This window comes from Equus asinus, chromosome 2, assembly GCF_041296235.1.
Source record: "Equus asinus isolate D_3611 breed Donkey chromosome 2, EquAss-T2T_v2, whole genome shotgun sequence".
NCBI classification, from domain to species: Eukaryota; Metazoa; Chordata; class Mammalia; order Perissodactyla; family Equidae; genus Equus; species Equus asinus.
Window position 1 is genome coordinate 12,743,388 of NC_091791.1, and position 16,117 is coordinate 12,759,504.

The 16,117-nt window shown below is 37.9% G+C and overlaps 1 protein-coding gene across 4 annotated transcripts in view; it reads right to left on the bottom strand.

Moving 5' to 3' along the window:
• The window catches only part of SEC23IP (SEC23 interacting protein), a 56,765-nt gene that overhangs the window by 12,428 nt on the left and 28,220 nt on the right, over positions 1–16,117 (bottom strand). For all 4 annotated transcript variants that reach the window (XM_044749823.2, XM_070482186.1, XM_014849221.3 and 1 more), the window contains exons 6-13: positions 12,559–12,679; positions 11,341–11,430; positions 10,317–10,458; positions 8,854–9,062; positions 8,366–8,484; positions 7,801–7,953; positions 6,377–6,472; positions 1,920–2,117 (exon numbers count right to left, since the gene is read on the bottom strand). In XM_044749823.2, the coding sequence (XP_044605758.1) occupies positions 1,920–2,117; positions 6,377–6,472; positions 7,801–7,953; positions 8,366–8,484; positions 8,854–9,062; positions 10,317–10,458; positions 11,341–11,430; positions 12,559–12,679 (1,128 nt within the window). The remainder of the gene's footprint in view (positions 1–1,919; positions 2,118–6,376; positions 6,473–7,800; positions 7,954–8,365; positions 8,485–8,853; positions 9,063–10,316; positions 10,459–11,340; positions 11,431–12,558; positions 12,680–16,117) is intronic.

The following is a 16,117-nucleotide window of genomic DNA, read 5'->3' on the forward strand; positions in this document are numbered from 1 at the left end:
GAGGAACACGTGGCAGGTCACCAGGAGCTAGGAAGAGGCAAGGAAGGAGTCTGCTCTCTAAGTTTCGGAGGAGCGTGGCCCTGCTGACACGTAGGTCTGGGACTTCCCACCTCCGGAAGTGTGAGACAATACATTTCTGCCGTTGTAAGCCACCCAGTTTGTGGTATTTTGTTATGGCAGCTCTAGAACATTAATACATCCAATAACAGTAAATGGCAGAAAAAATCATTATCTTTCCAAACAGTGAAACATACCAGTCATTAAAAATGAAGTTGTAGAGAAATATTTATTGACATGGGAATATATTCATAAAATACTGTTTGAAAACAGCAGTAATAATGTTTTTTTTTTTTTTTGAGGAAGATTAGCCCTGAGCTAACATCTGCTGCCAATCCTCCTCTTTATGCTGAGGAAGGCTGGCCCTGAGCTAACATCCATGCCCATCTTCCTCTACTTTATACGTAGGATAGCTACCACAGCATGGCTTGACAAGCGGTGCCCTGTCCCCACCCAGGATCCAAACCAGCGAACCCCGGGCCGCCGAAGCGGAACGTGTGAACTTAACCGCTGCACCACCAGGCCAGCCCCAGCAGTAATAATGTTTTAGCAAAACATTATATGTATTTTCCCATTTTTGTTAAAATATGTAAATATATGCTCAAATAAAAGTCTAGAAGGCCTTGTCAAACAGTTAACAGTGCTGAGTTCTGCTAAAGGAGATGACGAGATTATTTTTTCACTCTTTTGCTTGATCAGTATTTCTCGGCTTTCTGGCAGTGAATGATGCACACGGGGGCTATTGTTTGGACTGCCCAACAACCCTCTGGGTAACAGATCCTGCCTGCCAACCTCTGCCCACCCACCATAGAGGAGCACGTGACTGCACTGGGTCAATCAGCCTGTGCCCCCTTCCCCAGGCAATGAGAATTGGTCCAGAATGGTCTTGTGACTTAAACCAGGTCAAGTAAAATCTCTCCTTGAAGTTTCCCTGACTGGACCTCTCTGGGGAGATTCCTTTTCCTCTGTGGTCCCAAAGCTGGAAGGAGATGAGTGAAGGGCCACCGACACCCATAGTTCCAGTTTTAAGAAGAAAGTCAACTCCCAGAGAGGGGCATGCAGTGACAGTGTCCTGGTGGCATGGAGCCTCTCGTTCCACAAATCTTCTACACTCTGATCCTTCACAGTTAGGTGAGGAAATATCTGCCTTTATTTGCTAGAATCTGTTCAAGTTTGCTCATGTTTAAAAAGAGAGAGAGATTTTTAAAATACAATCCTTATCGATGAATCGGGCTTAAAAGCTTGAACAGGCACACAGCAAACATCCATGTCCATTTTCTGCCTTCTTTAAATCAGTCATGAACACACTTATGACAATGGAACCTTACATGCACAACTATAAATACACTGAAAGTACCATTGTCTAAAAAGATTTCAATACTTTTAAGCCACTGAGATACAAGTATATTAAAGTATATTATTAAACGCAGCATGATCAACTACTTGGTCAATTTTTATAGGAATTTTTCCCTAAGGGAAGAATTGTGAATACTAAAACACATAAGTTGAGTGAATGCAGCAAGTTTCTCTCACAGAAACTTAAGTATATTGTGAATATAATTTTCTAACTATCACCATTTCTGTTGCTACAGGCTATGGGAGACTAACGCCACAAAATTACGAGTGGTGGAAAAACTGAAATAAAGACAATTTCAAATGTTAGAATACATGTTCAGTACACATTCAATCCCTTATTCTGAACATTATGAAAGAAGCATACAATTTTTATTAAGAGAAAATCAGTTTTCTTCACTCCCCCATAAATGTTAAATAAATATTTCAAGAACTTAAAGCCAATCCAAATAATAAAAATATGTGATTCCAACATAAAATACACAGCCCTCATCAATATGTAAACTTACTTGTCCAGTGCCAACTTCAAAAGACTCATAATCAACATGCATAGAAGAAACGTAAGCACCAACTGGAAGTTTCCTCTTGGACCCGTTAGATTCTGAGGGGATAGAAGCCATTTCTTTAGCTTTCTGAGCACTTTCCTCTTGTCCTTTTGTCGAAGCGGCCATCACTGCCTTCTTTTCTGATGCTGCTTTTTTCTGTTCCTGTGAAATACCAACATTTCATAACACAACCTTGAGGAAAAGTTCAGTTATCAGCTATCACTACGAACCATGCTATCTCAGTGTCACGGCATGATTAGTCATTTCTGAGGCACAACAACAGCACTGTGGTGATTAGAGAAACGTCCTTTTTAAAGACACACACTAAATATTTAAGGAAGAAATGATGTTTATAATTTACTTTAAAATTCTTAAGAAAATAAAAGGTTAAGAGCCAAAGGAAAAAAATACAGCAAAACAGCTACAATTAAATCTAAATATTGGCTATCATCCTATTCACTCTACTTTCCTATATAATTTTAAATTTTAATAATAAAAAGTAAAAAATGTCAACTTCCTCCTTTATGATCTCAACTGTACACAGTTTAGAAGTACTATGTAACTGTAAAATACATACTTCCTATAAAGATGTGTAATTTAGGAGACATTTCTTCACTCAATGTGTTTACACTCACTACATCTGCATAGAGCCACTGACAAGTTTTCCTCAAAAGCATCTTGGGAAGAACAGATAAACACATTGTGGTAATATTCATACAAAGGAATAACTACTCAGAAATAAAGAGGAATGAACTGCAAATGATGCAACAATTGGATGAAACTCAAAAACATTATTTTGAGTGAAAGAAGACCGATACAAAAGAGTACAAAGGGTTGACTCCATTTATATGAACTTCTAGAACAGGCAAAACTATTCAATAGCGATAGAAATCAGAATAGCACGTAGTTGAATGGTAGGAGAAGTTGGCTAGTAAGAAGCATGGGGGAACTACGAATGACAGAAATGTTCTCTTTCTTGCTTTAGGTGGTGATTACACAGGTGCAAAAATTGTCAAACTTACAGCACTGAACACTTAAGATCTATGCATTTCCATAAATAAGTAAGCAAAAGCTTTGGGAGCATCTATGGAACAGGTGTGTCTCTGTAGTAATGAGAGGAAATCCACTCACACTGGTTTGTGATCACACCCTGACACAGCAGCGACAATGTGAGGGAACGTGAACAGCTGTCGCAGGTGGACTCGGCCATCCCCACAAGCACGTGTGTCGCAGGTGGACTCGGCCATCCCCACAAGCACGTGTGTCAGCAGCCCTCATTCCCCAGGCCGTGAACGACTGTGTAAGGCTCTATTTAAACAGCTACCAACAGTGCCGAAACAAAACAGCTGGCCAAACTGATCTTGTCTATTAATGAATTCCAAATACTAAGAAATCAGGAAACAAGTCCAATTAGTTAATTCAACAGGCAACACAGAAAAAGGAAAACTCTCTGCCAGCCAGCTTGGAACTGATTCCACCAAAAACATTTTGGATCTTGGCTATCTCTGCCCTTTGGAGGCAGCACAAGATTAAACCCAAAATCCAAAATAAGAATATGTGGAGGGTGCTTCAGTTTAAATTTGTTTTCTCAACTCAGAAGTACTTCCCCTTATATTCATAGGACTTAACATCCTACATTGCTAAGAGAGCTGTCTAAACAGATTATAAACTGTGCTATTGCACACTTTCATTTCCCCTAGACACATGCAATAATTTTAAAGTGAAGTGAACTTACACACACATACTTGACTATCAATATTCCAAACATTAAAACTATTCCTTAAATGAAAATCACTAAGATGGTTTAAAGGGGGGAAAAGCACTCAGGCCACAAATACTTGATCTCCTTATTATAAAATAATTGGATAATTCTGATCCCATTATTTCAGTTACAGTAAATCAATGTGACACACCGTATTATCTTATTATTGATCTGGCAGCCCTTGTTATCTGTAAAAACCATAAAGCAATCAATGCAACACGACTGAGAAGTTTCATGGTTCATCCAGAGGCAATTACTTTTGAATTTAAAAAATAAGATCACTTTATAGATTTTTACTCCTTTCAAAACATTCTTATATGCCATAACTTATATATCCAAGCAACTACGCTGTATAAACCAGGCTCCTTTTAGAAAATTTTCAAGAACTACAGAATACTTTTCTACTTTTTTCCTTTTATTACAGAACACAATCAAGGACATGATGTAGAGCCTGAAAACAGAGCTTCTCATTTCTTGGGTTTTTATAGGCTTGTGCTTCACTGATGTGCACATGGAGACACGTGTGCTTAGGCACAGAAAGGAACGACACTAGCACACTCGGGTCCTGGTTTTGGTTTGACCACGGAGTTCATCAGAGTTTAACACCTTGGGATCTACCTCACAGAGCTGTTGAGAGCCTCAAGTGAAGAGCTCTTTGTAAACAAACTATACAATGATTCCATGTACAGAAAAAATGAAATTAAACTTAACTGCCAGAGGTAATAACCTCTTTCTCAACTCAATCTTCATCATTACCTTCAATCAACTACATATCAAAAACACTATGTCTAAAATTCTCTTGAGTTGCACCCGTCTCTTCTATTTCCTATTACACCCCACCATCTCTCACTGAGTTGCTGCAGAATCACAAGGACTACTCTAAGAGATGCCTGACAGCCTCCAGCTCTGCACAGTAACCAAGCGAACTCTCTAAACACAAGCCCATCAAGGAACTGTCCCCACTGCCGCACTGCCCTACAGCAGTGGTTCTCAATGTCCCCTCAAAAGCTGAGAGCGGTTTACTGCCGCTAAAATGAAACTGTGGCCTAATTCACAAAAAAATAAAATTTTAAAAATCAAGTTGATAACAGAATTGTCTCAACTTGAAGATCTGCTCCTATTTTCTTTTTTCCTTTAGTACTCCATCAACCAGTAGGCCCTAGCTGATGGCAAAGGAAAGCAAACGTGACTGGAAAAATTAGGAAGGAGTCAATATTTTCAAAAATTGATTACAGATACTGAAATTAAATACGGCTTATAGCACAAATTTTTAAATTTTAAAATTTCTAAAGTTAAAATTAAAATTTAGACTGAAGGGACGATTTGGTGCTAATCACGATTTGCGATAGAAGCAGGTCAGCAATTTCAGGATGTCTGTTTAAAAGCACCATGACTTTCACGGCCAGAAACCACTCTCTTACAAGAGAAAAATCCAAACTTCCACAACTGCCATTCTGGCCTCCGGAACCCTCAGCCCCACCCTATTACCAGCTCATGTGCTATTTCAGCCAGAGGAAAACACAAGCCCGCTCCTGCAAGGCTGTTTTCCCTGATCCCACCTCTCCTTCAAGCTCAAGCATCAATACCTCGGGGAAGTCTTCTCTCACAACCCCAGCCCCTTCTGCCCAGGCCAGAACTGCCGCCCCTCCTCCGGCTCTGACGCACGCACAGCACTCCGCTGCACGACTGATGCGTCATCACCATGGGCAAATCCTTCTCCTGAACTAGACCACACACCCTCAGCTCATCTCCAAATCCCCAAAACTGAGCCCAGGGCCTGACCCAAAGAATATTCATAAAATGCTGACTAACTCAACTGCTTCAGTTAACCATAATAAGTCAGTCTATGACTTTACAGTCATATTACATAGAAAGTGGCATATGTTAAGTTCTAAATACATAACACAAAAGAACCACAGTAGTCCAAAAGATGGAAGGATCAACAAAGACCATGTTAACAACAATAAAAATAAAATAAAATAGCCACCCTAAGGGCTAATGTTTCTAATTAAGTCTTTAGAAAATCACTGCAAAATTAATTTGATTAACAAACGAAAATTAAAGAGACGTTGAGTTTTTCCCAGTTGTTTTCTCTCTAAAATACTTTTTAGCTGTTACTTTGTTTTGTATTGTATTTTTGCTTTTTGATTAGTATTTAAAAAGATTTTAGTGGGGGTGTCCTTATCTCTGTAGAAGGTCAGAAGGTTCAGGAAGAGAGAAAATGAGCTAACATTTATCAGGCAGGTATCATCACTCCTATTTTAGAAATGAAGGAAACCAAGGATCAAAAACGTTAAGCAAATTGCTCACGAAGATGTAATTAATAAGTGGTTGAACTGGAATTAGGGTGACCAACTCATCTATTTGTCCAGGACTAACCTAGTTTTTGCACCAGGATATCCCCAAATATCAATTTTAAAACTGAAAGTCCTTCATCCTGGGAATTCTCTCAGTCCTGTGAAAACCGGGATGGTCAGCTACCCTAATTGGAATTTAAATCCAATCATGGCTGATGCCAAAGTCTGGGCTTCCATCAACTCCACCACCGTGCCCTTGGGCAGGGAGCACACTAGCTGGCCAAATCATAACGGCATTAACAAAAAATATGCTAGTCACATATGAGTTTTAGCTTCTTTTATAAGACAGAAATGAACTTTACCAATTTAACTGCTTTATGTTTTACGAAGTTAGCTATCTTCTTTCTGGGTCCAAGGGGTATGCCCATTTCCTTCAGGTCATCAACTGTACACATAAGCTTTAAAAGTAAACAAACAAGCACATTAATTATCCAGTCTAGTGACAGATGAACTGAAATTGAAATAAGGAAAATTATAACAAGAAACCATATCATCTAAAGCAATCTAAGATCCAGTCAATTCTTTTAAAGTTAATATTTTTTGTTTTTAAATCATGGGTTAATTTAGGCTGTAAAATCTTAGGCCTTCAAATCTAAATCATTCTATTAATTTTTAACAGAAAATACACATTGTTATACAAAAGTCAAAAGCTATAGTCGAGCATACAATGAAGCCTCTCCCCTGCACTCCTGGCCGGACCACCCAGTTCTCTCAGCAGCAGCTGGTGGCAACGTGCCCTCCTTCCACAGATATCTTATGCACACACAGTATCTACATGTTTAACTGTGTGTGTGCAGCCTGCTATGCAGACAGGACTGAACTTTGCTCTTTTCCTATAACATATCTTAGAGATCATTTTACACCAATATCTCTGACACTGCCTCATTTATTCAACAGCTGCAGGGTATCCCATTATGTGGATGCACCAAAAATGACTTCACTAGTGTCCCACTGGTGGACACAGAAGATGTTGCTCAGTTTTGCTATTACAAACAGTGCTGCAATGAGTATCCTTATAGATATTCTTGTGCTCATATTTCTCTGTAGGAATTATTCTTGGCCGAGAAATTGCTGGGGCAAAAGGTATGTATTTCTCATATTTTAAAAGATATTGCCAAGCTGTCCTTCATAGAGGTTGTACCAATTTACACTCAGGAACAACATGTCACAGAGCCTACTTCCCCTCATCCTGGCCACACAGTATTTTATCAAATTCTTTATTTTTGCCAAACTGGTAGGTTAAAAAAAAAAAATCTCACTGCACTTTTAATTTGCATTCCTCCCATGAGTTTTCATATGACAAGAAGCCATTTGTTATTTCCTTTTCTATATATCATCTGTTCATATTCTTTGCCTATTTTCCCATTGTGCTAATGGTCCTTGTGTAACTAATCTGTGGAAGCTTTGAATAGTAAGGAAATAAGCCCTTTGTCTAAAATGTGTGTTCCAAATATTCTTAATCTATCATTGGCCTCCAGATGTTGTTTATGGCTTCTCTTGCTATGCAAATTTTCTTTTCGCTTCTGGGTTTTGTGTCATACTTAGAAAAGCCTTCCCAAATTATATTAAAAAAAAAAACTCCTGTGTTTTTCAATTTTTTAAACATTTAAGTCTCTGCCTTATCTGGAATATATTGTGACGCAAGAGTGTTTAAATCATTGTTAATCTTCAATCTTATAAAAGAAAAACAATTTTAAATAAAAATGAATCAAACGATCATCAGTACCAGAGATTCCATATCGATCTTTTCCTTTTCAAAAGTGCTAAAGTATTCAGAGAGACTAAGTCCTTCCAGAGTTTCTTGCAAAGTTAGGACTTCTTCATTTTCAACATCAAGGTCACAAGATTCATCCAAAGTCAGCTTTGGCTCTTCAGGAGCCTTAAAAAAAAAAGTCAAGAACATTGCAAAGCTCAGAAAAACTCCCATAAAATGTCTCCTGATCCACAAAAAATTTTAAAGAATTGTGCTCTATAGACAAATCATAATTTTAGGTAGTGTGTCATCCAAAGTTTGAATATTCTGAAAAAGTATATAAATTTAACAAATCATTCATGCTCCCATTTCCTAAAATAATTTACTTACCATATTTTTTAAACCATAAACTTTCTCTCACATTTAAATTTATAATCCATAAGGAAGAAGAGTGAGAAACTCAAACAACAAGCCACATGATTCCATTACACTTGTAAACCTCAGTGTATTCTGACATATAAAACATTTCAGGAAACAGTTCAGATTTTGGAAAATTGTTCAGCTCCAACTCTAAATCTAAATGCGAATTGGATCATACCTGTTTTTCCTGAAAATGTGGCTGCTTCACAACTCCATTAGCAACAGCAAAAGGCCCAGGAGACTTTGATAAATTCAAATCTTTTTGATTAGACAGGATGTCAAATAATATTAAAGAACCTAAGAAAAAGAAGCATTTTGTTTCATAATGCTCTAGATATTTTTATAACACTAAATAAATTCTCCTACTTTTTTTCCCAAAGTCTGTAGGCAGAAGTCATACAAAAGTTAGACGTTAATTAAGATCTGACAATCAATATTCTTGTTTTACCAAACAGCAGAATAAATTAAAATATAAAGCACTCTTAGGTAATTCCTAGGAGAGGTAAGTATCAATGGCATAATCTAAACTCAAAGCGTTCGTGTCTACCCTTTACAAAACTTAAAATCTCTAATTCTAAATCTCGCACTAACAATGGTCACTCACACTGAAAGCAGTGATAACGCTAGAAAAATTATGTTTGAAATGTGGCTGTTTGACAGTTTTACCTAAACTGTGACCAGCAACAGAGATTCCTCCTTTGAAGTCTGGGTTCCGACTCATAAAGAGTGCATGCAGACGGTTTATCTCCATTCCTACTTTTTCCACAATCGTCTGACAGTAGGTGGGGCTATTGTAAAATAAAATATCTAGCAAGGTTTCATTGGTAAAGTGACGAAACCGACCAATACTTGGTAAAGTGATTTTCTTAATATTCCTGTTTAGAAAGAAAAAAGAGTAAATTCAGTCAGTAGCCATCTTAAATCTATGGATTTTTAAAAGTTTAGATTTTTATTTCTGAAAATACGAGTAAAAGAAGCCCATACGCTAACTATAAGTTGATTCTGTAGCCAGAGTTATTACAAATAAATCAAGATAAAGCAAAGAAGTTGTTTTGTGTGCCTATAACTGTACTATGAATTTCGGGATTCTCTGAAGAGTTATCATAAAAATAAGGCGCATGCAAAGATTTTAATTTTATTTTTAAAGAGAAAAGCCTACTCTTCCATCTTTCTTCCACTTAATAGGAAATCAGAGTACCTGACAAAAATCGTGGTGCAAAGGACAATAGAGAATGTAGCAAGGGGCAAGAAAGGAGCTGCATGGAATGAAAATCTTTCCTGATTTGAGAATGGCCATATTAAGGTTTATGAACATCCAGAGAAAGAAAACACCCTCATAATAGGGCCTACCATGGAATAACATAGAATGTTATTTGTAGGATTACAAATTGCAGTTTTATTAAACCCGTGCCTTGAAACATTATGACTTTCACTAAAATCCAGATGTGTTATTAGCCCTATGTCTCAGCATAAATATTATCTAAATCTGTGGTTCTCAATTGGGAACATTCAAAATTGAGTGGGCCATTTTCAGTTGTCACAGTTACTGGTGAGTGCTGCTGGCCTTTAGACTAAGGATGCCACACGGCCTACAATGGATGCAGCACCATGGCATGACAAAGAATTGTCCTGCCACGTGAGTCTCCACTGAGGAACCATAATCTAAATCAGTGGTTCTCAATCAAGGGCAATTTTACTGCCAGAGGATATTCGGCAGTCACTACAGACATTGGTGGTTGTTACACTGGGCGGGGTGGTGCTACTGTTACCTAGAGGGTAGAGGCCAGGGATGCTGCTAAACATCTTACGATATACAGGACAGGCCCCAGTCTAAACCACTATAGATTAGAATAGTATTTTTAAACCAGCTTAAATTTCTTTGATTCTCTTAAATATTTACAATAGGAACACATACGTACACATGCACACGCTCACACACACACACACACACACAGAAAAGCAGCATATAAACCTAACAGCCAGTATTGAATCATATATCAGAGCAAGCATATAATTAAAATAAATTTGTTGAATAAATGTATTTGAAGTCATAATAAACTACTTCACATTATGGTTTGAATTCCGAATCTAAGCTCGACTAATCTAAAAAGTCATCAGAATCCACAAACCTGTCAACGCCCGTGGCATCCCCGCCCAAGGAGCTATGCCAGTGAACTGGAAGGAACTCTACTCTGCTGACCTTCCGATCATCTAAAGCTTTCTTGAAGTGTGTCTGCAGCAATTTGAGAGAAACCACCCTAAAATCATCCACTTAAAAAAAAAAAATCAGGGAAGACAAATTAAATTGATTAAATTTTCCTAGTTTGATAGGTAACCAGCAATTCCCGCCAATATGCCAGTATTTTTTAACACAAACTTTTGAAGGGGAAAAAAAATGATGACAAAATTAGTCCAAAAATAAAAAACTCCAACCTTTAAGAAGTTCTTTTCAACTTTTCATTATTTTAGAGGAATGTATAAATGACTGAAAAACGTGAGTTTAACTATGACTACTGGGAGGCAGCAGGGCAGCATGGGAACCGACTCTGGAAGCAGACTGCCCACCACAGGCTCCCTGCTCCAGAACCCACAGACCACGACATGGGAGAGGCGAGCTCACCCTCTGGGCCTCAGCTGCTCACCTACAGAGGGGATAACAGTGACAGCACCTAGACCCCAAAGGCTTACAGTGAGGGTTAAATGATGCACTACATGCAAGACACTTGGCACAGACCAAGTATTCAATAAATACTAACTATTATTACACAGACATAAAAATAAAACTTCAAAAATCTACATAGACCAGGCAGAGTCATAGTTCCAATAACAACTTCTCACAACTAATTCACTTTAAATCGGCTCAACGCACAGGTGTTCCTAGTTGCTGGAAGTGCTCAGGCAGAGGACGTCTGTCAGAGAGGCTAAGTTATTTCCAGGAGCCCTTCTGATTCTTCACAGCCCAGAATTTTATGAGTTACATATGTCATAAGAGCAAATCAAGTACAAATTAATATTTCACAGTAATCATTTAAATCTCCTCTTACAGTCCCTCAGCCAGTAGTATACAGCTGGAAACTATCTTAAAAATGAACATTTAAAAGTCCTTCTATTAGTTCTCAAATCATTCCATGAAATAAAATGACTACCACTTACCACATTCAATAATGCTTCTAAAGCGCAAGTCACACACAGGTCCAATGCCATGTACCATGAACACCAAATGATCCACCTGAGGCATTTCCCCTACAAAAGAAATACATACATACATACAATGAGATGGGAAATTGTTTGGGTTTTCTTACTTGAATAGCAATATTCTAGATATCTCTTTTGTCATCACAAACTTGCCAAAGAAATTCATGACCCTTCAAGGCTAATAATCCTATTACCCTCTCAAATGAGAATAACAGCTCAAAGTCCACTTGGGAAATAACAGTGAACTAAACCAAGTGGAGGAAGCAGGCAGCCTCTGATCCCAGAGGCTATCAGGATATGACAACCGGCAGTTTTGTAGGTATAGAGGCTCCATAACCTTGTGATTTCTTCGGAAATCCTCAGGGCACTCAGCCCCACATGGAGACGCAATTTGCCAATATAAACTTTTAAATCTTTTCCCAAAATCCTTCCCTTTAATACAGTAATATCTCCAAGTTAAATGTACTATTTTACTTTAGTTATTTCATTCAGATTCATAATATGAGTACATTTATTTTGTAATTTCATGAGACAACAAAACAAACACGAAGTATGTAATTGTCAAAATAAAATCCATACTTTAAATAGTATAATAGGAGAAACCAAAACACATACACTGGAGCAGGGGTTGGCAATTCACCGCTCATTGGCCAAATCCTGCTCGCTGCCTGTTTTTATAAATAAAGTTTTATTGGACACAGCCATGCCCATTTCTTTACATACCTTATAGATGCTTTCACAATACAATGGCAGAGTTGAGAAGATGCAACAGAGTCCACATGGCCTGCAAAGCCTAAAATATTTACTATTTGGCCCTTTACAGAAAATGTTTGCCAACTTTTGCACTAAAGTAATACAAATAAGATGAGGCATGACAAAACAAGCCCAAAAATATTGCCAAAAGCCTAGCAGTTTCAACAAGCAAAGTGCTGCTTTACAACAATACATATTTTAAAATCTGTATTACATGGTTTGTATATCAACAAAATTTTAAATTAAAAAGTAAATATATATAAAAGTAACAAAATTAAAAAGAAAAATATGTGCCAACCTGGCTGATTTCTGCATGTTATGGCAAGTAATCCTAATAACTGTTTCTTTTTTCATCATTCTAAAAAACGAGGCTAAAATAGAGAAGTCTAAAAATGATCTTGGTCCTAAACAAACTATACACACCATCAGGAATTTCATCAAGGTTATCATCAATTCCACGCTTTACAACCCTGGGCCTTGTCTGTCCGTCTTGTGTGGTTCCCCATTCATCTGGCACTGATGAAGGCTGGAACTGAACAATAACCTTCAAGATACAAGAGAAGGATTATGACAGAGCTCATTACCAAATTCATTTCTACTACAATTAAAAATAATTTATTTCAATACATAATAAACTACTTCATAGTATGGCTGGTCTATAAATCAAGTACCAATACTATTCTCCCAAAACCAATTTTGTAAGAGTCCTGCAATTGTTCATTAACCATTAAAACTAAGCAAATCAATACCATTCCTTCAAATGATTATGGTGGAAAATAACACAACCAAATTGGAAGTCATATATCTTGATTTAAAAATGTAATATAAAAATCTAGGTTTACACATAAGAAATTAAGGAAAAGTTACCTTGAACAGAGGAATCTTTGTCTTACAGAAACACTTAAGGCAAAATCCTTTAAATAGCAAGATTCCCAATTAATATACAAATTCAATTTGAATGCCAAAAACTGATTTGCCCATTACTTTTGAGGAAGACATATATTTTTAAATCAACTGTATAGTCATGCGTCACTTAACGATGGGGATATGTTCTGAGAAATGCATCGTTAGGTGATTTTGTGGCTGTGCAAACATCATAGTGTGTCCTTACACAAACCTAGATGGTATAGCCCACTACACACCTAGGCTTTATGGTATAGCCTACTGCTCCTAAACTGCAAACCTGCACAGCATGTTATTGTACTGAATACTGTAGGAAACTGTAACACAATGGTATTTGTGTATCTAAACACATATAAACATAGAAAGGTACAGTAAAAATACAGTATAAAGATAAAAAATGGTACACCTGTATAGGGCACTCACATGAAAGAGCTTGTAGGTTTGCTCTGAGTCAGGGAGTGAGTGGCAGCAAATGTGAAGGCCTAGGACATTACTGTACACTACTGCAGACTTTACAAACACTATACATTTAGGCTATACTAAATTCACTAAAAAATTTTTCTTTCTTCAATAATAAATTAAGCTTAGCTTACTGTAGCTTTTTTACTTTTATAAACTTTTTAATTTTTTTCAGCTTTTTGACTTTTGTAATAACAGCTTAAAACACACTGTAAAGCTGTACAAAAATATTTTCTTTCTTTATATCCTTATTCTATAACCTTTTCTCTATTTTTTAAATTAAAAATTTTTTTTACTTAAAAAATTTTTTTGTTAAAAACTAAGACACAAACACACACATTAGCCTAGGCCTACAACAGGTCAAGATCATCAACATGACTGTCTTCCACCTCCAGATCATCTTGTCCCACTAGAAGGTCTTCAGGGGCAATAATGTGCATGGAGCTGTCATCTGTGAGAAGAATGTCTTCTTCTGGAATACTGAAGGACCTGCCTGAGGCTCTTCTTGAGAAGGTATCACTCTTCAGAAATAAGTCCATGGTGGTTTGCTTGGTTTGTTTCTTTTTTTCATCATAGATTTGCTTATAAGCAGATAATGCACCATGAACATTCTTCTCTATTAATGAAAACCTTTCAGTGTTGGGGTCTATGTTTTCAAACTTTTTTTTTTTTTTTTAAAGATTTTATTTTTTTCCTTTTTCTCCCCAAAGTCCCCCGGTACATAGTTGTGTATTCTTCGTTGTGGGTCCTTCTAGTTGTGGCATGTGGGACGCCGCCCCAGCATGGTTTGATGAGCAGTGCCATGTCCGCACCCAGGACTCGAACCAACGAAACACCGGGCCGCCTGCTGCAGAGCGCGCGAACTCAACCACTCGGCCACGGGGCCAGCCCCTATGTTTTCAAACTTTTAAAGGAGCTTGTTGAAGTCTGCAAAAGATTTTGCTAAACCCTTCAATGAATTTTCTTGGCGGTTCTTTCTCTTCTCCTTCATTTACCTTTTCTCTTGCTGCTTCTGCAGCTATGCATGCATTCCTGTTCCACTTCCAACAACTCTTTAGTCAGTTCCTCAGGAACCACCTCTGGGAGCTCCTCAATGCTATCCTCATCCACACCCAGGTTAAAGTTGTTTGCCATCTCAACTACAGCCTTGTTGATTTTTGCAACCTCTTCATCCTTGGTAAATTCTTTGAAGTCATGGACGAACCTCTTGAGTGACTTCTTCCAGATGCCATTTGTATACTCCTGGTGACATCACCCCAAGCCCAAGCAAGGTTCTTGATGTAGTCATACACGTTCTAATCCTTCCAGAATTGCATCAGTCTTCTCAGTGTCTTCCTCAGTTGCAGCAACAGCCTGCTACAAAGGTCCTCCTCAGGTAGTAGGCATTAAAGGCTGCAATAGCTCCTTGACCCATGGGTTGGATCAAAGAGGTGCTGTTTGGAGGGAGAAATACCGCTTTAATATTGGGATGAAGATCACCAATGAAAGGAGAATGCCTGAGAGCATTATCAACAATCAGCAAAATCTTGAAAGGTTTGTTATTCTCCAAACAGTACTTCTCCATTTTGCTGGTGTAGCAGTTCAAGAGGGCATCTTGGAAGAGGAGCTGGGTCATCCATGACTTCTTACTGCTGCTGTAGTACACCAGAAATGTGTGCTTACAGATATGCTCAAAGGCCCTGGGGTTCTCACTGTGCCAGATCACAAGGGGTTTCAATTTCTAGCCTGCAACATTGCCCCCAAGCAAGACTGTTATCCTGTCCTTAAAAGCCTTGAAACCTGGCACTGATTTGGCTTCCTTACAGATGAAAGTCCTTTCAGGCATCTGTTTCTAGAATAGGAAGATTTCATTCATATTGAATATTTGCTCTGGCAAGGAATTTTCCTCCAAACTCAGCTTATCAAGAGTTTCCAAAAATGCTTCAGCTGCCTTCACTTCAGCACTCACAGACTCACCACTCACTTCCACACGATGTAATGAATAACGACTCCTGAATCGTTTAAACCACCCAGAGCTAGCAGTAAATTCGACATTGTAGTATGGTCCAGCCTTTTCTCTCAACATCGCTAACAAACATTTTGCTTTGGCCATGATCATCAAGGTCCTGGAAGGGATACAATTCTGTGTCTGGCCTTCAATCCACGTCAGTAGAAGTTTCCCCATGTCAGATATAGACCCTTCTCGAATTTTTGTTAGTCTCATTGTTATCAATGAAGCAGATCCTTTAACAGCTTCTGTCACTTTCTTCTTGTTTTTCAAGATCGTAGCTATGGTGGAATGGGACATGCCTCACTGGCAAGCAATAACCATCATGATTTTATACCTTCATAGTCCTTAATCACTTTTCATTTCTACAACGCGGCCTCTTACCGGCAACATCAGCAGGGGATTTTGTACACTTAGGTGCCATGAGGAACAAAACAACATTGGATTAAATCAAGCACAAGAGAAAATGATGCAATCAAGAGATGTGGTAAACAGGAGGTGTATGAAGTTGCTCCCAGCATAACACAGCATACTGTCGTGCAGTAAACTTTTTTTGTAAGTAGAAAGAATACACTTTAAAATAATAAAAAGTACAGTATAGTAAATACATAAACCAGTAACAAAGTCGTTTAT